General features: G+C 30.0%; 1 protein-coding gene across 1 annotated transcript in view; it reads right to left on the bottom strand.

The window, feature by feature from the left end:
* LOC142329820 (uncharacterized) overlaps positions 1–27,856 on the bottom strand; it is a 55,213-nt gene that overhangs the window by 7,356 nt on the left and 20,001 nt on the right. Inside the window, exons 2-3 of the mRNA XM_075374673.1 lie at positions 14,288–14,469; positions 6,256–6,822 (exon numbers count right to left, since the gene is read on the bottom strand). Coding sequence (XP_075230788.1) covers positions 6,256–6,822; positions 14,288–14,458 — 738 coding nt within the window. The 5' untranslated portion in view covers positions 14,459–14,469. The remainder of the gene's footprint in view (positions 1–6,255; positions 6,823–14,287; positions 14,470–27,856) is intronic.

Genomic DNA, 27,856 nt, shown 5'->3' with positions numbered 1-27,856 from the left:
CAAACTGGCGAAAGAAAAGTGGATTAAAGAAAAGTGTTCAGAAGTGGAAAGAGAAATGAACATTGGTAAAATAGACGGAGCATACAGGAAAGTTAAGGAAAATTTTGGGGTACATAAATTAAAATCTAATAATGTGTTAAACAAAGATGGTACACCAATATATAATACGAAAGGTAAAATCGATAGATGGGTGGAATATATTGAAGAGTTATACGGAGGAAATGAATTAGAAAATGGTGTTATAGAGGAAGAAGAGGAAGTTGAGGAGGATGAAATGGGAGAAACAATACTGAGATCTGAATTTAAGAGAGCATTAAAAGATTTAAATGGCAGAAAGGTTCCTGGAATAGACGGAATACCTGTAGAATTACTGCGCAGTGCAGGTGAGGAAGCAATTGATAGATTATACAAACTGGTGTGTAATATTTATGAAAAAGGGGAATTTCCATCAGACTTCAAAAAAAGTGTTATAGTTATGATACCAAAGAAAGCAGGGGCAGATAAATGTGAAGAATATAGAATAATTAGTTTAACTAGTCATGCATCAAAAATCTTAACTAGAATTTTATACAGAAGAATTGAGAGGAGAGTGGAATAAGTGTTAGGAGAAGACCAATTTGGTTTCAGAAAAAGTATAGGGACAAGGGAAGCAATTTTAGGCCTCAGATTAATAGTAGAAGGAAGATTAAAGAAAAACAAACCAACATACTTGGCGTTTATAGACCTAGAAAAGGCTTTCGATAACGTAGATTGGAATATAATGTTCAGCCTTTTAAAAAAATTAGGGTTCAAATACAGAGATAGAAGAACAATTGCTAACATGTACAGGAACCAAACAGTAACAATTGAAGAACATAAGAAAGAAGCCGTAATAAGAAAGGGAGTCCGACAAGGATGTTCCCTATCTCCGTTACTTTTTAATCTTTACATGGAACTAGCAGTTAATGATGTTAAAGAACAATTTAAATTCGGAGTAACAGTACAAGGTGAAAAGATAAAGATGCTACGATTTGCTGATGATATAGTAATTCTAGCCGAGAGTAAAAAGGATTTAGAAGAAACAATGAACGGCATAGATGAAGTCCTACGCAAGAACTATCGCATGAAAATAAACAAGAGCAAAACAAAAGTAATGAAATGTAGTAGAAGTAACAAAGATGGACCACTGAATGTGAAAATAGGAGGAGAAAAGATTATGGAGGTAGAAGAATTTTGTTATTTGGGAGGTAGAATTACTAAAGATGGACGAAGCAGGAGCGATATAAAAGGCCGAATAGCACAAGCTAAACGAGCCTTCAGTAAGAAATATAATTTGTTTACATCAAAAATTAATTTAAATGTCACGAAAAGATTTTTGAAAGTGTATGTCTGGAGTGTCGCTTTATATGGAAGTGAAACTTGGACAATCGGAGTATCTGAGAAGAAAAGATTAGAAGCTTTTGAAATGTGGTGCTATAGGAGAATGTTAAAAATCAGATGGGTGGATAAAGTGACAAATGAAGAGGTATTGCGGCAAATAGATGAAGAAAGAAGCATTTGGAAAAATATAGTTAAAAGAAGAGACAGACTTATAGGCCACATACTAAGGCATCCTGGAATAGTCGCTTTAATATTGGAAGGACAGGTAGAAGGGAAAAATTATGTAGGCAGGCCACGTTTGGAGTATGTAAAACAAATTGTTGGGGATGTAGGATGTAGAGGGTATACTGAAATGAAACGACTAGCACTAGATAGGGAATCTTGGAGAGCTGCATCAAACCAGTCAAATGACTGAAGACAAAAAAAAAAAAAAATATTTTTGTTAACAAGATTGCAAATTACTCATTTATTTGGTTTAAAATAGCAACAATAATAACATATTGTTACAAAAAACATATTTTTTTTTAACCCTCCATCTGTCCCTTAAAATTTGAATCGCCACTCTCGCTTAGCGTAGGTTTCGTCCTGGTTACGCAATAATGTACAAAATGTAAAGAAAACGTTTATTTTTATAATCAAACTTTTATAAAAATCCAGATATATGTTTAACACAAATAGTATAATATAAAAAAAGGTTTTTTATATTATAAAATGTATATATTATTTAGTTATTGCGAAAAATTACGTTTACAATTATTAAATGAAATAAACACATTTTATAGAAAAGTATGTAAAAACTATGCTCGAAAATGGTATAAGAAATCTTATTTATTACAAATACAAGTGTAAAATATATGTTTTAAAACTATTATTAAAAAAAATAATTATCAGGAAATATAAAATTTGTAATTGTAAATGTTGCTAAAACTTGAAATATACTTGATATGAAAAAAACGTAAAGGCGTACATTCGGCGTCAAAAATGACGTCATTCCAAGATGGCGGCCGAAGAACACTACTTACACATGGAAATATCATTGTGGAAAAACTACAGATAAAATATATTTTAAAAGGGAAATACTTAAAAATATGTATAAAGCCAGCCATCAATTAATTGTTTTGATTGTCATTCATGGCTAGGTTGGCCAAAAGCAAAGCCTTACACAGATGAATCGCTGTCTACCGGTATTTCTTCATCTTCATCACTGGAATTAGCACACTGTACTGCAGAATGTTTTCGGCATATGAAAAGCTTGCACTGCACACACCTTATCTTCGACGGCCGATTTTTTTTATAGCTGCAAAGAAAGCATCGCCCCGAAGTGACTACATCTGGTGGTGGTTCACGTTGTTGATCTACTTGTTTGCTGATACCCAGAATCTCACACATAGTTTCATCGGCTTAGGTATATTTATGCAAGAAATTCTCTGTTCACCGTAATCTTTGCACAAGGCGAAAGCTAGCTCTTGAATAAACTTTCTTCTAAAGATAGTCTGATTTACATTCTTTTTCAGAATGATGTAATTAATGATCAAACTTCCAATATCGAGAAGGGTGTAAAAAACAGCCTCATCGACCATCGATTACAGACTCTGGCCGTTGAATAGCTTTCCTTATATTTGTATTTGTCGACTGTGTCCACTCCTCCTTTGCTTGAATTGTAGAACAAATTAATTTCTGGCTTTCCATAAGAGCAAGAATTCTCAGTGTCTACAGTATCGATGTTATGCATTGATTACAGCAGGATTACATCTTTGTTCTTCTTTGCTTTAAATGAAACCGTTGTGTAGTCTTTCTTAAAAGCAAAACATGAACTTCTTACAGGACGTGGTTTGGTATCGATGAAAGCCATTGGTATTTCACGTTTATTTTTCCTTACTGTTCCAACGAGTGTCAAGAGATGATCTTACAAAATTTCTTCACAAAGAGGTATGGATGTGAAAAAGTTGTCAACAGTCACATTTCTACCCGAATCAGAAACTGGTTCATTCATTCTCAGAACAACTTCTTTGCCCGAGTTATCTACAACAAAAGGTCCTTCGCGTTGTTTCCCTACATATACCTCTAAATTGGCGGTATAAAATGTTTTTGCATAAGCCATTGCATAAACTTTGATCCCCGTACTTGGCGGGGTTGTTTCTCGTATACTGCCTGAAAGAGCATCGACCGCGGAATGATTCCAGCATTTCATCGACAGTTACAAATTCACTTACAATAAATACTTCTTACATAACTCTACAGTCATCAATCAAATCTCTAATAGGAGCCAATTTATCGATTGACTTTCTATCTTCTCGCGTCGTAATGTCGTCAAGCCTGATACATCTCAACAAAAATTTGAATCGGCTTAGTGACTTAACGCATCTGAAAAATTCTTCTGTGGCCCATATGTCTTCTAGAATTAGATTCTTGCTACGCATTACCCCTGCCATATACAAGATACCAATAACAGCTCTTATCTCAATTGGATTAGTTGTTTTGCAGTAAACTTTGGTTTGTTTGCGTTTATATAAATATTTGTTATGTCTTTGATTGTTTCATCAGGGGGAAAAAGGTTCCATGCCTCAACAGGAGACCTGACTTCTTTTGCAATTTGGGCCACACATCCCATCCTCATCCGCAAAATATTTCTATTGGGCGTTTGAGCCTGCTCACTTGATTTAGGTGCAAGTCCCAGAGCATTTTCCTACTTTTGCTCATGCAAGCTGCCTTACCGTTTTGCCTGATTACAATAATTGCAGATTGCTGTTCTTTTAACGGAATACATTCTCTGTCATCAAAATAATCTTCATATGTAATACCATTATTGATATTGACAAAGTCGTTTTGCTCACCTGGTAATTCATGTACTCCTTCATTTACCTCTTCGTTTTCATCACCGGAGTCCAAAGCTATATCTTCTACATGTTCTTCAGGAAATAATTCACGAGTAAAACTCCCAGTAGGCCTAGATACATTTGCAAAATGTTCCTCTCTTTCTACGCTAGCTAAAAGTCTGGCAAGTCTTTCTTCCTCTTTTTCCATTTTCAAAAACAAAAATTGATTGCATAACTTGAAAATGTAGTGAACTAAAAAAAAACTCTCGCACATCGAGGTTTCGTCCAGGTTTGCAAAACACAAATAGACGCTTGCGAAGGTTTCATTCACGTTTCTAAAACACAAACAGACACTTGTGGAGGTTTCGTCCAGCCTTCTTCTACTTCACTTGTGACACTGACCTTGAACGAGGATATGGGGTGGAGGGGCCTGTCAGTTGTTCCTGGAGAGAGGGTCGACAATGTTACTAATGGACAGTGCTGCCAACCCCAAACAAAACCAGTTTTGCCTGGAGGAAACCTCCGTTTAGCATCCGATGGAGGGTTAATACTCTTATTTCTTATTTACTTCTGTACTTTGGTTTCATTGAAATTTATTTCTATAGTTACTGACATCTTTGCCTCAGATAGTTGTAAACATCTTGGTCAAGCTGTAGACACATGTCATGCAGTTAGTTGGTGACGTTACTTAATTTCCATTTAGTTAATAAATTACCAACTGCACCATGTCTGTGTCATGAAACTTATGACAGCACCCCATAATCATTGTGCATCCAACTCATTTTCAAATAACGAACTCATAAAATATCTAAACTCATAGAATCATAGTAGTTAAGTAAAACCATTTGGGTTTAAAATAAATAAATTTCTTGCAGATTTAACAATTAGTTGCCCAGAAGTAATCAGGCAACATTGAATCTCTTCTTTGATACATCTGTATCTATTATGTAGTAAAATGTAAAAAAAAAGTATAAATAAATATCTGCTCATCATCACTTTAAGGTAATATGTTTCATTTTCAAAAATAATCAAATTTAAAACACAGGCTAAATTTCCATGTATAATTCTTGAAAATCTTAAATAAGAAAATCTTGTAAATTCAAGATATATACTCAAATTCAAAGCTCATTCAGTTAGATACTAATATTATATATAAATATATATACATATTGAAAGAATATGAATTGTGTGATCCAGACAAACTGCCTTAGATTTAATAATAACTGGATTGGGGCAGTTCCAGAATAATTCTAAATGATGGATTTGAAGGAATTTTAGAAGGAAGTCTGTTAGAGAGTGATGTAAATGAATATAATAGAATTGAATGAAGTCCAGGGAAAGAATCGAATACTCTTTGAAGAGGAGACTGAAAATTAAGTACAAGAGACTTACTGACAAAGTCGATAAGCTTTGAGCCCAAGTAGCTCCATCTATTTAACTAAGTAAGTATAGATTGATCTTTTATCATCTGCAGCTGGAACATAGACATTGTGCAACAAACTTGCACCTATCTCATTTATCATACCAATACACTTATGATATAACAGTATAATAATGCATTATTGACTACTACATTGATATATTACTATACTGATTACTCGTTCAAATTAAACAAACCACATTAAAATAAATTTTTTTCAATGTCAAAATTATCTGAAAAAGAAATTAACAGCCAAACCCATGAAATGGTAATATCAGATTTTTCCAATATTACATTCAGCATTTGCTAAGTTAATAACTTTCATACCATTGTCATTATGAAATACCTAAGCTCCTAAGCTCTATTTTATTTTCAGTATTTTTCTTTGAATAAAAATATAATAAGTTATATTTTTAATATTGTCTTTCAAAAGAATTGCATTATGAAGATATTATTTTAAATATTAAAATTATTTGTTTTCTAAATTTGATTATATTCATTTTTATAATTCCAAGTGCATAAAATATATATTATCTCTTAATAAAATAATTTATACATTTAAGTAATTTAAAAATTACAGCACAAGTGAACTAAATCTACCAAAACAAATATTACCTCAGTGTTCTAACAATATATTTCAAAAATTTTCTTTTTACTCACCAATTTAAACATGTCACGTAAATAATCAGGATTTTCAGCCCATCTGTCATACTGAAATCCTGGAGCTTTTGATTTTATAAAATTTAGACCTGCCATCGCTCTGCTTAGCATTCGTTGCTTAGCTAATTGATAACGTTCTGGAATGTTTGCTTGTTCTCTAGCCAATTCGTTACTAATTTTTTGTTCTTTTTCTCTGTATAATTGTTCTATTTGATTTTTATATGCAATTTGTTCTGCTGTACATATTTCAGTCATCATCTTTCCCTTGTCTATGGTGTGAGGTCCAACAGCAATCATAAAATTTTCTAGAGTAATAGTATCTGTGTTAAAACATTTCAGCATTGAAACTAGTTTTTTTCTTGCTTCTTCTGCCTCATTAGGTTTACACTTTACTTTCTTCTCTTGCATAGATTTTCTTCTCTCCTGGGTTAACGATCTTCGTCTAGTTGAGCTAGATCTTCGTAATTCACCTTCACTTTGAGCTGTTTGACTTCCACTAACTGAGGCTGCACGTTTTTCTGCTTCTTTAGATTTTACTGCAGCAATTTCATCTTCCTTTTTCAGCATCTGAATTCAGATGAGGTATATGTTTATCAATTTCATTACATGAAAATATAAAAAATATAAAGTAAATATAAGTAAAGTAAAAGATTTGTTTACATAATATTAATTTTCTTTTCTTATATATTTAAACCATTAATCTTTTCTGACATTGTTCCTAGTATGTGTGAGTAAGTAATATTATCATTTAGAAATTTCCAGGGCAACTGACAATGCTCTCTTAGTTACAACTACAATTTTTTTTTTAATATATGAAATATTAGACATTTCAAGGATCTTCATAAGGGTACAAAGTTTTCACGAGTCTCATGAAAATATTAAATTTATCATTGTTAGATATGGAGGTTATTCTTTTAACATACAGAGCAGGTTTCACAAGTGCAAAAATCATTATACAGTGATGGGTACTCATAAGAAAGAAACTGGCACACTAACATAAATCCTATCTATACACCTCTTTGCCAGAGCTGTCCAGGATTTTACAGCTGATATTTAGGCTAATCACTTAGTACTACACATCTCTGTAAAATTATATGAAAGTTACGAATAAAATAAACATATTTAAAGAGATTTTAGTATTCAGTATTTTTATTATATATTTTTATTATATTTTTTTTTATATAACTATTTGTTTCCACTGAGTGGGGAAAACTATCTCCACTGAAAAGAGATAGTGAATATGTAATCACTGACATAAGAAACCAGATACCCCCAAAAATAGCATAGCAATTATCAAGAATAGTAAGCATCCCATTCCAGGATGGAGTAAAGTTTGTGCATAACAACAAGAGATAAGCCCAAAAAATTCTGGTGATACCTTTTCACAAATTATGTTCACATTCATGTATTTATGTGTTTCAGTCTTTTTTTTATGGCTGTAGTATATTTAAATCATCTGAGGTACAAGTAACACTAGTCATAACATTTATACACCAGAGATTTACAGGTTTTATAATAAAACTACATTCCAAAACAAATATTATACAACGTGATGGGGTCTTTCTGTGGGTTTTCCTATTTCCAGCACAAAATTCAAGACTATAAAATATTTATCACATTGATGCGACAGACTGCATGTAATAGCAAACTCATTGATAACAAAATAAAAATAATGATAAAATTACCTCCAATTTTCATACTTAAGACTCTGAGAAAATAGTTCACAACTTTAAAAAATCTGGATCAAATGTAGCTTTCAGAATAACAAATAAAAAATCAAATTATTATTTGCAGAGCAATAAAAGAAACTGAATGTTCCTGGAATATATAAACTGAACTCTATCCAGTGTTTTATACTTATATAGACAGAATAACTTTAAAAAGACATAATGAAAACCTTTCACAACAGAGTTAATATTTGCCAATCATATGGTAAGACGAACTGCAAATCCAGAAAACACTGACAACTGTGCATGACATTCTGCACATACATAAAGACAATACAGTTTATATTATTTCATATGTAAACTCACAAAAATATATGCTAAATTTAGACACAATTCAAATCTAAAAATCATGACCACAATTTAAATGTGTAAAAAAAAACTGCCAGCCATATCGACTAATAATAACAGCACCAGTTACTGAACATGACACAAAGGAAACTGAAAATGTGTTTTCGTTAAGTTGCTAAAAAACTATATAATATCTATAAAACTACAGATTGTATTTACAAAAAGTCGATATTATAAAATTGTTATTGCTGCCTGTCATGGACAAAAACATAACAAAATACAGTTAGTGTAATAAATCTTAGTGTGATAAAGATGAGATTGACATAAGTAGCACAATTTTTTAATGAAAAATTTTGATAATTTTTAGTTTGACTATAATCTGGTTTTTTTTTTTAAGTTAACGTTAAATTTAAATTTAATTAAATATATTACATTCCTTTTCATTTCAATCTTTCCTTCTTATTTTATAGTTAGAATGTGAAAGTAAAAACCAAATTACTACTCTTCAAGAAGGCTAGTAATAGATGGTTTTATGTTACACGGGGTGCTAAGATTATTTCCATTGATACTACTATCTTGTTTATTGTGCAGAATAGTTAATTTAAGTTAAGTTTAATTTTAGAGCTCAAACAATGGAGAATTGAGATTTTTTGTATTTAGACTACGACCACCACTGATTTTCATCCAACTAAAAATAAAGATATTGGGTCCTCTCACGTTTGATAATTTAGTATGTTAAAATAATACAAAAAGACTATAAAAAATTATTATTTAAATATTTATTTAAGAGATATTGATCCTGGAACCAGTATAAAAGGGTTCCTCATTACCATGTCTGGCTAACAATATTATTTTTTTTTAAATATCAGGTGTTCACTTACATCTTTTATTGAAAATTTAGAATTTACAATGCAATTCATCTAACACAAAAAGATCAAGTCTAATGAACACGGCAAGTTACACAACGATCATCGTAGCGTCAGTGATGACATAAAAAGCTGATAAATCAACTTTATGTATGCAAGTTAGGTTACCATTTTGAATTTTTGTTTACAACTTGACCTAAAAGACCAGATACCCCAAAAATAGCATAGCAATTATCAAGAAGAATAATAAGCATCCCATCCTAGGATGGAGTAAAGTTTGTGCATAACAACAAGAGATAAACTCAAAAAATTCTGGTGATCTCAAACACTGTGATACCTTTTCTCTGATCAACGCAGAAACTGGCTGTGTACTGAACATCATTGGTCTTAGAGAAATTGTCTAGCTAGTGCCACTTTTATGCTTCTGGTATTTTATATGCATCATAACCATAAAAAAAGACCTAAATCCTAAAACCAAATTAATGCACTCATTCTATGAAAAGCAGTTATTACATATTTTCTCCTTTTTCAGCGTGGTATTCAATTAGCATAATAGAGCAGTGCAGTAACCTTTGTAGAGGAAAATGTTAACCTAATAAATCAGAATAACATAAAATAAAGTATGACTTTTCTTCTTTATAGCTATGTAGCAATGACATTTTTTCACAGTGCAATGTACATTTTTTTGTGATTTATTTCTCAGCAATACAATTTATAAGTGTTTTTAATGAAACCATTTATTTACCATACCATACTTTAGTTGAAAAATTATTTCATGGACTGCGAAAACTGATCCATCCAATTTATCAAGAGAAAAATTGGCTCATTCATTTTTGGAAATTCCGTACAACTAGGTAGAGCTTGTACTAACAAATTAGTTTATCTCTGTGGCTCTAGTGATATTTAATTTTGTTATTTAATATTTATATATGTCAGAGCATAATGAAATCTAGAGCACCAAACTACCCCCACCCACTTCACAATAAGGAGGAACATATTAAAGTTCGCTTTAGTACTTTCGCTAAACCATTTTAGACAATGTTCAAGGGTTTTAATTAAATAATCCAAGCTTTTTCTTGGGCAATTCATGTAAGAAAAGTAATTTTTTACAGACTAAATATACGTCAGTAAAAATGCCATGATCTGTAAGGATCATTAACATACATTATCTACAGAAACCTGTGTTTATTGCATTCTTATTTTGTGTGGTTTGGGATAGAGAGGACTTCTTTGCAGTAGAGTAAGTGTGAACTCTTTCATTGGCTTTACAGAGGGCCCAATGAAGGAGTTAAAACAGAATTTTTGATGTATTACAAACTTTATTCAAGAATTCATGATGATCTCGGGGAAAGGCCAAGTATAAAAAGGGAACAAACTTAGGAAGACTTGAGTTATGAAGCGCAAGGAGGAAAACTGACCAAGTGACTTAAACTGAAAAAAGGTTTAGAGCTTAGAAGAATAGATTTGATATAAGAAATTTAAGTAAGTGGATAAATATGCCACAAACCTTTAACATCAAAAATGCACAACAGAAAAGCAGACCAAAATAAGGGAAATCAATTAGTTTCATTTTAATTGAAAATAATGAACAATTTAAAAATAAAAATAATACAAATTGATATTAAAAAATAATTTTATTTAATAAAATATTCAGAACATCAATTTTCATCAGATGCTTATTTAAAACATATACCTTGCTTTTTTCATGTGAATTATTTTAGTAATAAATGTAAGACCTTCGACAATGAGGAATTTTAAATTTGAACTTCATTCACTGTTGTTTACTACTTTTGAGCACTATTTTGCCACTGTAAAAAAATATCTTATTTTAAAAGTAGATTACATATTGTTTATCTTGTTAAATTAATTAGTTTTCTCACTAAATATTACTTTGTTGTATAAACGTTAAGTACTATTATCAAACTTTTGTTGGAAAATGGACATAGGCATTAATCCTGTAAAATTCATAGCTGTTTCCAGAACATACTTACAAGAGAACCCTGCCAAACTTACAAGGGAAGAATATTATATAACACTCATTTTGATCTCCACAGGGTTAAGGGTTAAGGTAAAGGGTTTTGACCTGCACATTCTCAAAGAGAACAACTCTGACTATTGTCATCTTAAATGCTTTATGTATGTCATAGTCACAAGAATGTGTGTGTCAGGTACTGTAAAGCAACAAATTAATGTACACTTTTTTCGAAAAACAATTACATATGCTGTCTCCTCTCAATAAGGGAAATGATTTTTTATATATGAAAAGAAAATCCGTAAAAGCATTGGTACATATTAATTTAAGCTATAAGTTTTATTTAATGAATAAAAAAAACAAAATGAAACTGTTGTGAAAATATAAAATAATATTTCACCAGTTGAATTCTACCTTCTAATGGAGTCAAAAAATAAAAATTTATGAAAGAGATGCTTTTATCATTAACCAGAATAGTAACTATTTGAAACAAAACTTCAAAAAAAATTTCAAATGTGGTTGTTGCATTAGTAATATAATATAAACAATATTAAAAATGCTTACTTCTGCTTCAAATAGCTACTGCTTTAGCACACGCTTAGTTGGATTTTAACCCATTTTATTACACAATTGTTTTGTTAGTTTTCTTTTTTCTAAATAATTTGTGTTTAATTATAATCAATAACCACTATTAAAAGGCAACTTGCAGTGAAAAAATTCATTGTTATCCAACTTTGTTATCTGAGGAACCAGTTTTAATACTTCTTCAGTTTTCCTCAATTTCCAAAACTTACTCCATGAGAAATACAAATTTTTGTTGTTAAGGATACAGTTTAACTTAATTATATTACCACACTTGTTATCAGAAGAATTGAAAAATCAATTTAATATGTATTTAGAATTTTTTTTAAATTTATAAATAATAAAATAAATAATTTTTTTTTAATAAATAATCAAATTAAACTAGTTACTATTATTTTGAATCTATCTTCAAGTAGGATATCTTGCTGAGCAGTTTATAGTTCAACTGAATATTTCTACACAAAATAAAATTTTAGGTATAGTAGGTTCTCCTTCAGGAATTCTTAGTATGCTTCACGGCTGTTTAGTTTCAGTTAGAAATATGGAGTATTATTTTATTTAATACTGGGTTCTACTTAACAAACCCAAGTTACAATTTTTTTTTTTAATTTCTGCTGTGGTTACAAGGAACAATGAATGATTAAAAGCTTATCTTATAAGATCCTTATTTTGTGATTAGTCAACATTACTGCTTATAAGCCCAGTCTGAGTAGCATAGAAAAAATGCTTCGTTTTGTGCCTTTTGTCTAGTTTATTTACCTCACAGACTATTTTCAGAAATGTTCTTTCTTCTAAACTTATAATTGGCATTCTTAACAAACAACTGCCAGTCAACCATGGAGGTATGAAACTTTGTCCTGAACCTAAGTCTCTGGTTAAGAAGAAAAAGTGAAAATTATTCTAATTATCAAAGACTCTGTGAAACACTATGATAAATGTTAATGTAGACAATTATTCGATTCCTTCTAAATCCTATTTACTCCCTTATTATGCCTTCTACACTTGTCAGGACATAAATTTACTGTTTGGACATTTTTTTACTGTCAGTACATTTTTATATGTTTTAAAACCATTGACCTAATTTTTACTGTATCAAAATATTTACTTTTGAAATAATAAAGTAAATCTATAAAACTGACAAGATTGTTTTACTTTCCCTGCTTACAGCAATATACACTGCCATAGCAGCTGGAGCTATAGTAGGACAAGTATAATATGTATATAGATCGGTAAAAAAATCTAAAAAAAAATTTATATATTTTTAAGTATTGTGCCTTAAAGAGACATTAAAAAAAACCAAAATATAGAACTTAACAAATAAATCTGTAAAAAAATTTTATTCCACTGTTCCCAAAGACCAAAAAATCTTTTTTTGTCATATGGATGTTTGTGTATATGTATACATATAGCATGTTGGCCTGTTGTTAGTTGTACCCCCATTGACTGATTTTCTTCAAACTTTATAGGCAGGTGCTACCTTCAGAAGGAAAATACATTTATTTCTTCAAAAATTGTAAATAAATTTGGGGGTCTGAAATAAAACTGGCCGAAATAAAATCTCAAATCTACTAGGGCATTTTTCCAAAACATTTTTCTTACAATTTTTTGCATCTATATTTTCTAAATCAGTAGGCCTTCAAACCAATATAAACTTTTTTCCCATCCCACTCCAATGGTCTGCGGTTAACAACATTTTTCTTCAATATATTTATATATTTTTTTTAATTAAAAAAAAAATCTTTTTAATTTATTTCAAATCTAACTCATCTCGTAAAAGTTATCCATTTCATTTAAAATGTAAACATTTTAATGAATTTCTTGAAAAAATAAACAAAAATCTTCTCCAGATTACTAGAAAAATTACAACTTATTTTATTTAGAATTATGTCTATGTTTGTATTCAGCTGATAGAGGAGCTCCCAATTTTTTAAAAAATTGAAAAGTTTTTTTTTAATTTTGGTTGTAATTTATTTAAAATTAATTTTAGTGAATATGTTATCTTTAAAAAAAGCTATCTGCTGCATGAGCCCCCAAATTTTCATAAATTCAAAAACATATTTTATAAAATTGTGATTGCTAATATTCAAATATTTGGTCATTGCTTTATTTTGTTGAGCATCTTGGCTTCAAAAATTAAAAGATTTAAATTTAATCAAACAAGATATTTTATATTTAATAAAAAAAAAGTTTTAATATTGTGATATATATTTTTTTAGTACGTCGAAGCAATAACTTAAGCTGGATAATTGAACAGTTTTTGTTAATATTTTGTTAACAAAATTGTTATGTTGCATTTTTTCCTTCTGTCTATTGAAGCTGACAAGAATTCATAATTTTGATTGTTTTTCCAACAAAAAGGAATTATTTTATCATGAAAACATAAATAGAGCAACTTAAAATGATTTAATTGCATAAAAAATGAATTTCTTAACTTAATTGCCATTGCTGGGAAAGTTATGAAATTCATTGCCAGCTTTTTTGTATAAATAATAGAGCAATAGAGTTTTCTAAAACATTTAGCCAAGCAAACAGAATTAGTATACACAAAACTACTTACTATAAATATAAATTAAAAAATTACTATTAATATAAATTACCAGCATATCATCTAAAGGCCTTAAAGTGCCATCACATGGTGATTCCAAGAATGGCATATGTAACTTCCCTCTTTTAAGTTGAAATAATAAATAACGTGAGTACTCCAATCGTCTTTCTTCATCTTCATCTGTACATGGAGGCTGTAGTAATCGTTCAACCCATTCATGCATAACCTGCTGTTCTGTTAAAAAAATAATAAACAAGATATGATATAAAAAAGAAATGTGTTGTTAATCAACGGGAGAGGTTTTTGTAACCACTGAAATCAACAAGAAGGTTCTAACACATTTTTTCAACAACAATAATGATTTTCATTCTAACTACATATTCCAAAATTAGCCCACCCTTGTCTTAATAGCAAATATTATAAGATTCAATCTCTGAAATAAACTACATTCTGATTTTACCAGTTTGTGAAATTTAATTACAGGCCAATTTCACCTATCCAAATAACAAGTTATTAGATTATAAATATATAAAAATTAATGATTACACTATTCTTGGTTCACATGCTGTAGTAAGTAATTTAATCAAGGACATAGTGCTTAAATGTTCTGTTAAATGATACAATTATTTTTTAATGTTATCGGTTTTCATGAATTTCTTTAACCAGTATAAAATGGTATCCAAAGAAAAGAAACTATAAAAAATATTAAAAACTTTTACAGTAACAGTTGAAAAAATTCACTTTAAAATTACCAAATTTTAAATATTGATAAATCCATTATGATGTGCTTTTTGCATTATTGAAATTTTTTAGATAACATTTTTATCACATTATAAAAAAAAAATTTTTATTACATGAAAAAATTTTTTGAAAGTGTTCAAATAGATTTTATTTACTACAAAATAAAAATGTGAAGGTTGCTATCAATATTAAATTATATCAATGTGTATTTATTTCTGTCGAAATTAAGATATTAAACTGGGTAAATCTTACAACTGTAAAAAAGAGTTAAATTTTAATTTCAAAAAGTTTATAAAGAAATATTTATAATTAATATTTAAATATAAATTGTGTATTTATAAATATTTAAAAATGTTAATTATGAAAGAAATTTGTATGTACTCTGTGAGGAACAAGGTGCTGAATAAAAAGTAGATTTTTCCCATATTTGTTTAGTTAATTTTTAAAAATTAAGTTTTAGACATTTTAATTATTTAATTTTTAACTATTTAAATTTCTGTTAAAAAATGTTTCCAGATGAATGTTACCACTTCCAGTTTGTACACCTTCCATGCTCAGATATTAACATTTTTTCAAGTGGTTTTATTTAATTTTTTAATTTTCTGGATAACAAATATATCTTGAATTATGTAGAATTTTGAAGTTTTCACAACTGGAACTTCAAATTATGTATTTTTTTATTCATAACTGCTAAATGTAAATAGTAAATATAATATTTATATTTTTAAAACTAATATTTTTTTATAGTATGAATTGTATGGGCTATTCTTTCAAAACTACAAGTGGTTGTGAGTAATCTAGTTTCCTTTTTGGTATGTTCATTATGTATTATTTTGCTATGTAAATTTTGTTTGCATATGCATGTCATCAGATTAAATGATAATTCTCTAGCTTTCTCTTGCCACTCTTTTTGAGAATTATAACAATTAGAGCATTATTCTACTTAGCCAGAATTATTTTTATTAAATTAATTTTTTGTAAAATATCCTATTTGATATTAAATGTCAAATAGGCTAGGACATTTTTTGGTAAGCAGGTACTATTTTTTTACTTTTTTCTCCCCAAATCAGTGCATATTTGGAGGTATTTGCAGAGAAATTATAAATATAATTAACCAAACTTATCCTATGCTTGCTTCGCTTGCTAACCTTCACTCACTGATCAAGGCTAGTAAATGAAGCGAGTATATGTTAAGTATTTAGATTTTATTTATAATTATACGCAATAATGCTTATATTGGCCCTCTTTCAGGTACATTTGGAAGATGCATGTTTGAATAAAATTGACAAGTATTAGTAAAAAAATATATAAGACTAAAATTGGTTCTTTTTCAGTAAAAGTGTTATTTGGTTATGGGTTTATTTGACTTTTGTTATATAAATGTAAAAATGTGCATTTTTATTGTTATTTTTGAGAAAAAAATGTGGTACCTGCTTACTGAAAAAGATCTGTAGGGTATTCAATGACTACTTAAAAAATGAATGATTTTTTTTTTTTTATTCCTAATTCCTTATATATTATAAATAAATAACTTACAAAAATATGAAATAATGGTAATGATATTTATAATTTAATTTGTAAAACTTGAAACTTATCTAATATGAAAGCATGGTAATATTTTATTTTTAAAAATAGTAAGATTCTTGATTATAACATGAAATAATTAAAAATCACATTCTTCCTTCAAAAAATAAACAAAGGCATGAAACTTTTGAGTTTCAAAACAAACTTAACAAAAGATAATATCTATATTCTAAGAATGTTCTTTTTACTTGTTTACATAAAAAAAAAATACATTTAACTACTCATCAAAGTTAAAGTTAACTTGCTTCCAAAACTAAAACAAATAATTTGTAGTTTAATTCTGTTAAATTAATTAAGGTATTTAATACCTTAAATACTTAAGTCAATATATAGAAGTTTATTATTTAGTAATGTATAAAAATAAATAAATACCAATAAATGCCTGAATAGAAATGAAATTATACATCAAATAAAAGTCTCACCATGTGGACATTGTACTTTTGGTGCTAAGGTAATTATCTGACGCAAAGTTTTTCTAAATTTTAATTCACTGTCCTCTGCATCCCTAGCATCACATGGCAGCTCCATGTTGATGTACTATAGTATAGGCAAGCTACAAGCCTATAGTAATTTAGTACAAAAGATTTGTAAATTTGGGTGTTTCTCTTACATATTACATTAAAATTTGTCTACTTGGCAATGACAGTATGGTTTTTTGAATTTTGTTTATTTAAGGAATCCAGGTTGCCATGACAACTGGATGATTGTTGGTTACTCACACACTCATGGATGTATGGATGTTAAAACCTGTTATTTCAATAAAAATTTTTTTTAATTGTATTAGTTTTTATAATTTTATACATATATTCCATTCTAAACGGAATGAGCTATGACAATCCTTCGTTGAGATAAAGCTGCAAATGTTCATTTTAAAATTGCCGGTCCGAAATCAAAGAGGTTAGAAAGACAGTTGGCGTATTTTACTTTTTGAAATTCGATAAAATTTTATTTTTCTAGATCTATCAAATTTTTTTTTACAAAAAAACATTTTTGTATTTTTAAAATGATTATAAATGAATGTAATCTGGATATGTATATCGTTTCATATAATTAAGATCATTAACTTTATATTATGTTATTCTTCATAAACTCGACCGAAATAATGTGTTATGCGCCAGCGAAAATATAATTGACTTTTATTAAACAACTTTTGCGACTGTCTGTCTCACTTTTATTTCAAATTTGAATTATTTTTATAGTATAACAGGAGAAATAACTGCACACCGTTTATTTGTCCCATGTTAATGTAGATTGGAAGAGAAGGGTAGTAAGTAGTAATGGCGTTTTTTGTGTTGTTTGTTTTTTGAGGTGTTCAAACGTCATTCACTGTTCCATAAATCGAGTTTTGCGAATTCGCCGAGTAATTTTCAGCGCTTAAATATTCAGGTATGTAAATCTTTTTGTGTATTTTCAGAATGTAGAGTAAAAAATATTTTTCATCAGTTATGGCTGCCTTTAGTAGTATTGCAGAAACTTAAATTTAATAATTTTTGTGTCAGTTTGGATTAGGCTGACTAATTTCGAAGTAAATAAATCTTAATGTATTTTTATTGAAAATTTAGCCTGTGTGTTTATTTTTAAAAAAAACTTAAATTTTACCTTCATTCCGTGAAATTGTTTTTTTAACCTTTTTTTAGCGTTAAAACCCCAATAGATTTTATTAAGGTGTTATTGTTATATAGTTAAAAAGATTTACAAATATGACATATTTCTATAACCTTTATTTTTAATTGCGAAAATAGTTTGCTTTTAATATTGTAAAATATATATATTTTGATGTACTAACTACAGTAGTCATTCACCTGTTTCGGTGTTATTTTTAGTAAAAACGTATACACATGTAAGTATTTGCAATAAAGAAAACTGTTTTTTTATAATGTATGTAACCAAATGCTGCATGACTAATTAACTTATGTTACATTGAATAAAATTCTGTTTACTTCGGAGCTAACATGTTTACTCTAGCAGTGATAGATGGTAAATAAATTAAATTTTTTTATTTTTACCTAATGTTGCATGTTGCAGTTTGTTCAACTAGTGAACAATAAGCACCCCCCCCTCCCTTAAATGACCCAATGAGAAGAGGATGATATGTATGACATGTAAATGAGGTGTAATCTTGTACAGATTCAGGCTGATCATTTCTGACAGGTGTTAATTGAACCCCAACCACCAAGTACATCGGTATCAATAATTTTAAAGGATTTGAACCTCTAAAACAGCTAATTTGCCATGAGTTAACTACTAGGCCAGTCCAGGGCGATGTAGATAAATTTGGAGTGATTTTTAAGATGTTAGATGTTAATCTAATATAAATGTACACCTACTAATCTTTTAAACTATAATTGTTATAACTAATTGTGCAAATGATGTCATTAATTTATTAGTACAGATTATACAAATTATCAATTTAGTATGTTTTTCTTGATTTTAGGTTTATTTATTTGACCCACCGGATTGGTCTTGTGGTAAACTCATCACAAATCAGCCGATTTCAAAGTCGAGTTTTAAGGTTCAAAACCTAGTATAGATGGATTTGAATACTAAATTGTGGATACCGGTGTTCTTTGGTGGTTGGATTTTAATTAACTACATATCTCAGGAATGGTTGACCTGAGACTGTACAAGATTATACTTAACATTCTTGTATATCATCCTCATTCATCCTGTGAAGATATGTACCGTAATATCCTATATATGTACCTGTAAGATATTACTACCGTAATATCTTACGGTAGGGGGGGGGAGAGGTTTATTTATTTGTGAATTAGTTTTCAAAGAAACACAGTGTAGAAAGCTTGTATCCTGGCATGTGAATGATCTCATTGAAGCCATGAAAATAAATGTAACCCCTATTACTGAAAGTGGCAGTGAGTATCCATTTTGCCTTTTGGAAATTAAGTTTTTTCCCAGGATTAGGTTATTATTTTCTCACACTTCAATCTTATCCTCATCACCAAAAATTTACATCATTTGCTTACAAATTTCTACAAGTTGAACCTTTGTTCGATTTACAAAAAACTTGATTTCACTTGACATTTCGTATTTGGCAAGATTTGTTTTATCTTTTCACTTATTTTAAATGCCACAAAAAATTCCTAAAATGAAAATTCTGGAATAAATTGAAAATGAAAAGATTCTGTAATGTTTTTGATATGTTTGTAGTTTCAGTATTGTTACTATGTTATTGAAGAATGATTCATGCAAACACCAAAGGTGGTGAAAAATATACATAAATATATATTACAGGGTCAATCCATTTGAATTGTTCCAAAAAAACATAGGCTGCTTGCTTGACCAATTTAAAAGATATTGAAATTTACCCACTTGTTTCCTTTATGTTTCAGAACTTAAAACTATCTTTTTAAAATTTTTTACTTAAGCAGTTTACCTTGTGGTGGTTATTTTTGTTACGTTGCACACACCTATTTTTGTGGTTGTAAGGGTTTACAGAAAAAAAATCATAACTAAAAATCTATTTGTCCTGGAATGATGAAACAAAAAACACTAATCACATTTAATCACATTTTTACAAGGTAAAAAATTAGTCCAGTGGTTATTTACCTATCTTTCTTCTTTCTATGAGAAAATTACCAATAAAGTTGAACATGAAAAACTGTTAAATTTCACTTTTGGTAATTTTTTTCAAGAGGCAGGGATGGCATACACAGTAGGAATTATTTTTTTTATACATGGGTATATATTAGTAGTTTACCATACATAATATTAAGGGTGATTACTTACCCCTAAATTTTTATGAATTTTTGAAAACTAATTTAAAAAAAATTCAAATTTGGCTTCAAATAACTCTGATGGGGCTGGTGATAAAAAAATCTCAAATTACCACAACTTAGTGTTTTGTAGATGTTTATGGCAAATTAAAATATTTATTGTGTACTGTTCTAATAAAAAAGGTATCTCACAAAAATCATGAAAAATCGTTTAAAAGCGATACCACTTTGACTCTCTAAATAAGTGCTCCAAGGAGCTTTATGCATTTAACATTTTTTATATTTAGTCCCTATGTTGTTGAAGTTGACAATTTCAATATTTTAAAATATTGTTTTTTTTTTTTAAATGATTAATGGTAGGTTGTAATTTAATAACTTAGCAAATACCAGTAACCTAATACAATTTTTGATTCAAAAATACTTGTAAAACTTCCCAAACTGAGATTTCAATGAGTAGCCTACATCTTTTTTCAAGAACTTAATTTTTATTTTTATTGGTTTATTTTTTGTAAACCCTATTGAAGAAAAAATAGCAAAATTTTAATTATTTTTCAATGAAATAGCCTGTTTTTGTAGCAATGAAAGTTTATTATTTAGTGTGGTTAATCAACAGCTGTGATTTCTCTTCTGATAATTCTCTTGAAATTGTGTGAGAACGACCCGTCAATGTAGTTAATTCATGTGGTGTCAACTTTCTCAGGACTTTACAGATCGGTATCCACAATTCGTTTTGTTGAGACTTTTGAAAAGATGTATGTGGTCCAGCTGGGTGAAAAAATGAACCTCCACATCGTCAATTTCCAGGCCAGCATCTACCACTTTTGAAAATTTTTTTACATTTTTGAAAAAATACTATCAGCTAACACAAAGAGACTTTCCAGGAACTAAATTTAAATTTGTAAAATTGTTTTCTTTAAGAGCTTGCTCTAATGTTATTTGTCTTAAGTTCTTAAGTGTTTTGTATCAGTTCACAAAGGGTCACAACAGAACTGTCCATTCAGGTAATTGAATTTTGACAAAAACGATTTTTTTTATATTTACAAACACTAGTGACATCTAAATTAAAACGTAAAAAAATAAGTTGTTGGTTTTCATCACTAAATTTACAAATTTTAATGAGTTCTTTTGGCACTTTACCATACACTGTTCCTAGGGAACATTGTTCTTCCATTGTTTTATGTGAAATTACTTTAAAACATTGTAAAAATTTAACTTATTTTAAAATTTGCAAATATAACATTGTTAAGTAAAACTTGTTTATTTAATAAATACTTCTAAACACTTCTAATACACTAAACACAGGATGAAGGTTGAGACACTCTAAAGATGTGAACAGGTCACTGATTAATGTCAGACTGACCAGTCTGTAACAGCAAAGCTAAATGAAGCAACAAACATAAATGAGTATGTTGCAATATGAATTTTCCTGACGGACTGGAAATGACTTCAAGCGCCTGTTATAACATGAACCCTGCAGTTGAATGGTTGAAACTAGTCTATTTCAACAATAGTAATAAGTATAAAAATATTAAAGTCTAAGAAGACAAGAAACCTCCTTGTAGCATTTAATTAGCGAGTCAAAATGGTATCACTTTTAACATGTTTTTCATGATTTTTGACAGGTTATAACTTTTTTATTAGTACAATACACAAGAAAATTTTTTATTTGCCATAAACATCTACAAGAACACTGTAAGTTGTGCAAATTTGAGATTTTTATCATCAGCCCCATTAGAGTTACTTGAAGCCAAAATTTGAATTAAAAAAAAAATTAGTTTTTAAAAATTAATAAAAATTTAGGGGTAAGTATATCACCACTAATTAATATTATTTATGATAAAATTACTAACATATACCTACGTAAAAAAAAATAATTCAAACTGTGTATGCCATCCCTGCTCTTGAAAAAAATTACCAAAAGTGAAATTTCACAGTTTTTCATGTTCAACTTTATTGGTAATTTTCTCATAGAAAGAAGAAAGATAGGTAAATAAACCACTAATCTTTTACCTTGAGAAAATATGAAAAAATTGCTTTTAGTTCCTTCCAGGATCAATAGTTTTTAGGTATGATTTTTTCCCGTAAATCGTTAGAATCACAAAAATAGGTATGCACACCGTAACAAAAATAACCATTACAGGTAAACTGCTTAAATAAGAAATTTTAAAAAGATAGTTTTAAAGTCCTGAAACATGTAGGAAACAAGTGGGTAAGTTTCAATCTTTTTTGAATTGGTTAAGCAGCCACCCTTGGTTCACTTCAATGGATTGACCCTAGACTAATTCCATTTATATAGCATTTCATGCACTTCATTCCATTTCCTAGGAAATTAAAACTTCATGAGATTGATGTCTGTTGTTTTTCTTTATATAGAGTTTTACATTTTCTTATTTCCCATTAGGATTGTTAATAGTTTTATATATATATATATATATATATATATTATATAAATTCTGGTAGTTTATTCCTCAGTTATATACTAGTTAATGTTATAAATTGAACATGAGTTTCTTGTTTTTACATTTCAGTCTTACTTTTGTACATTTACATTATTATAAAAGAAATCAGTTGACATGTTTTAACATGAACATGTACCAATTAGTAGAACCAATTAGTAGCTGTGATTGTTGAAAACGTTTGTTGTTGGGTATATTTCTGCAGGAAGTGATTCAATTAATAAATATTGAATGAATATAGTACTATGGGCTGGGAACTATACAAATTTCTTTCAGTGTAAAATTTAAAAAAATTAGATTTCTGTTATGCTAACTTTTATTATTTTAAACTAAGTGTTTAGAAGAGTTAGGTGTGGAGGAAGAATTGAATTTTAAAAGTTATCTGTTCTAATAGTATGTGAGATCAATTTTTTTGTTGTTTACCTGTTTAATAATAACTTGAACTTTTAATTTTATTCATTATAATTACCAGTTTTTTGAAATTTTTATTTTTTCTATTATGAAAAAAAAATTCATAACTGTTTTCTATTTCTTGATAGGATTAAGATTTCAAGAACGTTTTATTTTATAAAGACTTTATAAAAAATCTGACTTTCAGATTTTTGTCGTATTGTTTTCATGTGCCAACATTATGCAGAGTATTGTATTGTACCAGAGTTGTGGGAGGGATAGTTTATAATGGATGAATAATATGAGACAGGATATTTAAATTGATTTTATTAAATAATGTATTGTATAATGTGTGTGTTTTATGTAGAAGTGGCTCATTAAATACATATGTTGGGTCTGTTATATGTTTACATTTTTATTTGGTTTTGTAGTATTAAATGTTTTATCTATATGTAATTTTGCACGTCTATATTTATGTTTATATATGACAGACTTTTTTTAAATCTCATTTGTTGTTATTTATGATTTGATTTTTATACCGTGTGAATTCTGACCATCTCCAACCATGTGATGACACAGACTGGTCAATCCAGACTGTTTTTTCATTAATCCATCTGTGTTGTGTTATGTAAATAAATTTTATATAATTGAATTAGTTATTTAATATGTTCTGACAAAGTTTATGAAAAGGCCCTTGTTTGTATATATAGATCATCAACCATTTGGTCTAAGAAGCCTTTTTGTTGTAACAATAGTATGTGTAAAATCCATTATAATTTGAGAAATTGCTTAAAATAATTTTAATATAGGACACAGTCAAGTATCTATACTGCATTACAATTTTTGGTACTGCATGAAATGTGTGTGGTATATACAGTATTCTTTCATACTGTATCCTATGAAGTTTTTGATTATTTTTTTTTTTAATAAGTGAGAAAGTAATTGAAAACGTTTTCACAGTATGGTTGATGTTCATTCGTGGTCCAAGATCTCAGATAATTTTTCAGACAAGAACTGTTTGTGATTTAACTTTTATTACAATAAAACTTTTAATAGATTGCAAAATAAATGAGAAAATGGCACCTCACTTAATGGAACCATTAAGTGAGGTTGCTCCGTATGTTATTTTTGAAGTGAAATGTGGCCTTTCTATTCCTTATTTCAATCTAACTTGAAAGATTTATATTGGACAGGTAGTTCTTAATAATAGAGTAACAAACAGACTGTAAACAAAAATCCTAAAAATTAGTAGAGAACATCTCTAATACAAAGGGCACTAGGAAAGTTTTGCAATACAACGGTTGGTGATGATAAACAGGTTAGCACATGTTTAGGCAGGCCCCAACTTGGTCTGTAACCGCTCTAGTCACTGTCTCATTGTTGTTTGTGTTAGTGAAAAGAGGGGGTAGTGAAGTCACAATCAAAAACTGAATATCAGGCACTTTTGCTCCTGGGTTAAGTGTTGATCAGTGTTTGGAGGAAATGATACCTGTGCTTGGAGAGAGTTGTCCTTGTACAACAGTATTTAGAGGTACTGAGAGTTTGAAAGAGGAAATTTTGGCCTCAAGAATGCTCTAAGGTCAGGTCGACCATCTTCTGTAACCAAGGGAAACATTGCTGCAGGTGTGTGACCTAATAATTAAATAGATGTATCCTTGGGATTTAATGCACCAGCAGTTTCTGCTATTCTGTCAGATCACCTTCAAGTTAGAAAGCTTCGTACCTTTTGGATGTGGCATAACTTGACGATAAGATTGCACATAGATTTTTATGGTGCCATGTAATCCTGAAAAAGTTTGAATATGTGAAATGTCCCTGTGTGCAGTATTGTGACAGGTATGAAACTTGGCTGTACTATATTGATGTCCCGACCAAGGCTTAGATCAAAGTTTGGGTGTTTGCAGATGAGGAGACCCTCTCTGTGGCTGTTTGAAAATCTAGAACAGTAAAGAAGAGAATGGTGGCCATATTTTTTTAGTGTGAGAGGAGTTTTTAGAACAAGTTATGTTGGATACTCAGAAGTCAGTTACAGGAAAACTGTATACAAAGGAATGCTTGCCTTAAAGTTATCGAAGTTCTCAAGAGCTGTGCCGAAACTCAAGGATGGACACAGTTTCTTCGCACAATCCTCCAACACACTGCTTTAAAGTTTGCTTTTGATAATTTAGGCCAGCACTGAGATATAACTGTTGGAACACTTTCCCTACAGTCCTGAACCTCAATCCATCTAATATGGTGCTGTTCCCCAGCTGAAGAACAGACTGAGAAGGAGGCATTTTATGAGCAATGATACTTCCTAAAGGCTTGGGATGATGAGTGTGCCCACATCTCTGACAAAACGTGGCAGGTTTCTTTGAAGACTGGTTTTGAAGGATGAAAAATTGTTTAATGTATGGTAGAAATTATTTTGTATTATTGTAAAAAATAAATTGATATTGCAAAACTTTCCTAGAGTGCCCTTTGTATCGTAATAAATATATATATATATATATTTATTTGAGGAAACTTTAAAACACAAAATTTCAATGTATAGACGCTTGAATTTAATAATTTAGATTTGTAAATTAGCTAGATAGTTTTTGTTATTAAATTTCAATTTATCTGTTTGCTTTTCAAAGAAGGTAATGTGTTATTCAGCCAGTATTTTAATAAGTAACCAACCTATTTTTTTTTTGTTTCATGTTTGTGAATTGAGAATCGCTAATTACAATAAGTAGTGGAATTTAAAGTGAAGATATATACTACATCTATGTACGATGCTTGTATGTTAGTGATCTTGTTTTGTATTAATTTGCTGTTAGATAATATTAAAAGTTTCTGTAAGATTACAGTTTCTTTTCTTCCTTAATAAATGCTGTTAAAAACAAACTTGCATTATGTGTTAAGTATTCTGTGTGTGTGCGCGCGCGCGCGTGCGTTGTGTATATTTGTATATATTATGAATTCTTCTCTGTAGCAGTCTTGGACTGCTTCTGCTCATCTGTATAGGTGGTGGTAGAACTTTTTATTCTTCCAGTTAGCCAACTAATAAATGAGCTTGTAAAATCCAGACAGGTTAGGTTCACTGACCTCTATTAGGGTGGGTGCTCTGCCCTTGCAATCGGCCTTTCCCCTCTTTCCTGTTGGTATTAATTTTTATTTTCTTATTTTGTTCTTACCTTGGTTTTTCCCTTCTTTTTTTTTTTTCTTTTTAATTGGCGAATAGACCTTAAAACTGGTTTTGTTTTATGTATTTATATATTTGTTTTGTTTTTTTTCTAAATAATTTTTACTTTTTTATTTTATTATGTTATGATGTATTTGCTAAACTTTATTGTTTTGTAATTAAATGATAATTTGTTTTTTTAAATCATGTAATTTGTACTTTTATTGTCACTTATGTGGTTTTTTTTTTATGAGTTGAGATGGTATAATCAAATTTGTGTTGAATTGCTTGTGTGGTGTAGAATAGAAGGTATTGCTGTATATTGTTATAAACAACTTAAATAAGTTATTTATTTATCAGTGAATACAAATTTATTGATAACTGGCCTATTGTTATACTATTCATTTGATTCTTGATTAATTTCTAATTTGATGTGAATTCTTTATTCTACTTATTGTCCTGCGTTTGATTCTTAGTAAGGTCAAGGAACTTATTTATAAAGGTCTGCTACAAAATCGATTTATTTATTTATGTTCTGTTTGTGCCATATTTATTGCATTATGAAGGAATAGAGTCCCATCAGCAAAATTTCCCGCTGGAGGGTACAGTAGAAATTTGTTTGCTTGGCATTTCTCCCGCCACCACCCCATTCGGTTGCCCTAAAGCATAAGACCGAATGTCTGTGCCACAAACGGCTACTGAGCCACGAAACAGTTTAGCGACTAGTGTCCTAAATAGCTCCTAGAGCTTAACCTAACAGCATGAGCGGACTAAGCCGTGCCATACACCACCGGCTTATTCGTCCCAACCGCTTACTTGTCATATATTTACTAAAGTAGGTAGGCGCATCCCGTCAACTACTAAAAATATATATGACATCTATAAATTAAGGTTTGTCTAGACAGCAGTTCGCTGACACGCCTAGGTCACTGAATGCCAGCAAGAACCTGTCTACCATATTAAAGCCCTTGGAGTCGTAATTGGCTGGTGGTCAGCCTTATATCTCTAGCTTAGTTTCCGACAGCAGTGCGGTAGGAGTCTTTCCCTTAAGTAAACTACTGATGTCGGTTGAACATAGAAACTGGATCAAGGAACTCCCACACGGTCCGACAATGCGGCTCTCGCCACATTGACTCGCCGCTTATGAGTGGCCAATTTTTTCCTTGACCTCTTAAGTTTCACGGTGGCCCGGGGGCCCCCCTAAGAGCAGGGCATTCAAACATCAGGTGTTCATTTGACTGGACCTCCCCGTAGTTGCACAGCTCATCAGCTGCCAGGTAGAACCGAAACAGATATTGGTTCAAATTAACATAGTTGGTGAGCACCTGGGCACCCGTTGCCCTTAAAAACGAACTCTAGGCATACCATCCTCCCAGATCCTGTATAAACTTGTACAGGGATCTTCCCTTAGTCGTGGTGCCCCATTCCAGCTGTCGTGCTTCCATCGCGAGGCTGTGCAGCCTCTTCCACAGGTGGGAGATGGGCAACTGAACGAAATTTAGATCCGGTGCATTGTGCTCACCGTTCCGCTTCGGTACTGGCTCGGGTCGAAAAAGCATCCCAAATACCTCTGC

The sequence above is a fragment of the Lycorma delicatula genome, chromosome 9, assembly GCF_047948215.1.
Source record: "Lycorma delicatula isolate Av1 chromosome 9, ASM4794821v1, whole genome shotgun sequence".
In the NCBI taxonomy this organism is placed as follows: Eukaryota; Metazoa; Arthropoda; class Insecta; order Hemiptera; family Fulgoridae; genus Lycorma; species Lycorma delicatula.
The sequence above is the reverse complement of the archived record's forward strand: the minus strand, read 5'-3'. Positions and strand labels throughout refer to the sequence as shown.